Here is a 1,283-nt window from a genome sequence, read left to right on the forward strand (position 1 = left end):
CGGGCCTCGGGGAGGCGGCGGCGAGCCCGGGGCTGGCCTTCAGCGAGGATGTGCTGAGCGTGTTCGGGGCGAATCGGAGCCTGTCGGCAGCGCAGCTCGGGCGCCTGCTGGAGCTGCTGGGAGCCGCCCCCGGGGAAGGCGCCCCGTGGCCGGAGCTGGGACAGCTGCACTACAATCAGGTGAGGCGCGCGGGGTCCACCTTATAGGGGGCGCCCAGAGGCACGCTGTTGAGTTGGAAACCACTTGAGGAAGAATTGAAGTGTTTCAAGTAGGATGGGCTAACTGGGGACACTAGATTGTCTTTAGACCCTTAGGCCTTGTGAAGATCAAAGAGCTTAAAGTTCACCGCAGAAAATGGCACTTTTCTGCCCCATGAGCAGAGAACTAGACTCTCATGGTTAGACGATTTCATAGAACTGCTTACAAAGTGTTTCGGGGCGTTGCAGGGCAGGGCTATCTTTTAGGTGGGAAAGACATACAAGGATCTTTCCAGAAAGACAGTGGCTTGTAAGGCCCATTCGCTACATTTCGGACGAGGAAGAAATCATAGGCCCTCAACTCTTGCCTGCCGGGTGGCTCCTGCCCTTTAAAACCTAGAGAGAGTTCTGCCTTTGAGTACAGGGCAACAGTAGGCGTTTAGAACCAAAGGGCCCTTGTGGTGCAATGGGGAAATGGAGGAGGCCTTGGAGCCCTGGTGGTTGAGCTGCGGTCAGCAAGGCTGAGAGTTCCAAACCCCCAGCAGCTCCTCGGAGAAAGACTGGGCTTTCTACTCCAGTAAACGGTTACAGTCTTGTCACAGCGGGGTCACTGAGTCAGCATGGACTGGATGGCTGGGAGTGAGTTTGAGAGCAAAGTTATTCACTGAGAGTAACCCTGTGAGACAGAGTAGAAGGATCGGAGGACCCTTTAGGATAGAGCAGTACTGCTCTCCTGGCCTCTGAGGAGGCTGTTAATCCTTATGGAGAAGAGGTCCCATTCCCCCCTGCTTGCCTGCTCAGCAAGAGGCTGGTGGGTTCAAATTGCTAACCTTACTGGTAGCAGCAGAATTTCTAACCCACTAAGCCACCTCCTGTATAAGCCAGTCAATACTGGGTGACTTAACTAACATGATTCGGCCTCGTTTCTACTCCTCTGTCAGGTGAGGTTAAGTGTTTGGTTCTAATGATCTAGTCACAATACTATATGCACTTCTCAAAGCCCTGGTAGTGTTGGGGGTTACACGTTGGATCACTAACCACAAATCCTAATTGGGAACTACCACCCACCCTGTGGGAAGAAGATGA

At 53.5% G+C, this 1,283-nt stretch overlaps 1 protein-coding gene across 1 annotated transcript in view; it reads left to right on the forward strand.

Moving 5' to 3' along the window:
* Positions 1-8: 8 nt before the first annotated feature.
* The window catches only part of SLC39A8 (solute carrier family 39 member 8), a gene marked incomplete at its 5' end in the record, with an annotated part of 78,423 nt that continues 77,148 nt past the window's right edge, over positions 9-1,283 (forward strand). Inside the window, one exon of the mRNA XM_004703286.2 lies at positions 9-179. Within this exon, the coding sequence (XP_004703343.2) occupies positions 9-179 (171 nt within the window). The remainder of the gene's footprint in view (positions 180-1,283) is intronic.

This window comes from Echinops telfairi, unplaced genomic scaffold (assembly GCF_000313985.2).
Source record: "Echinops telfairi isolate 266 unplaced genomic scaffold, ASM31398v2 ScPeMD7_7468;HRSCAF=8506_0, whole genome shotgun sequence".
Classification (NCBI taxonomy): Eukaryota; Metazoa; Chordata; class Mammalia; order Afrosoricida; family Tenrecidae; genus Echinops; species Echinops telfairi.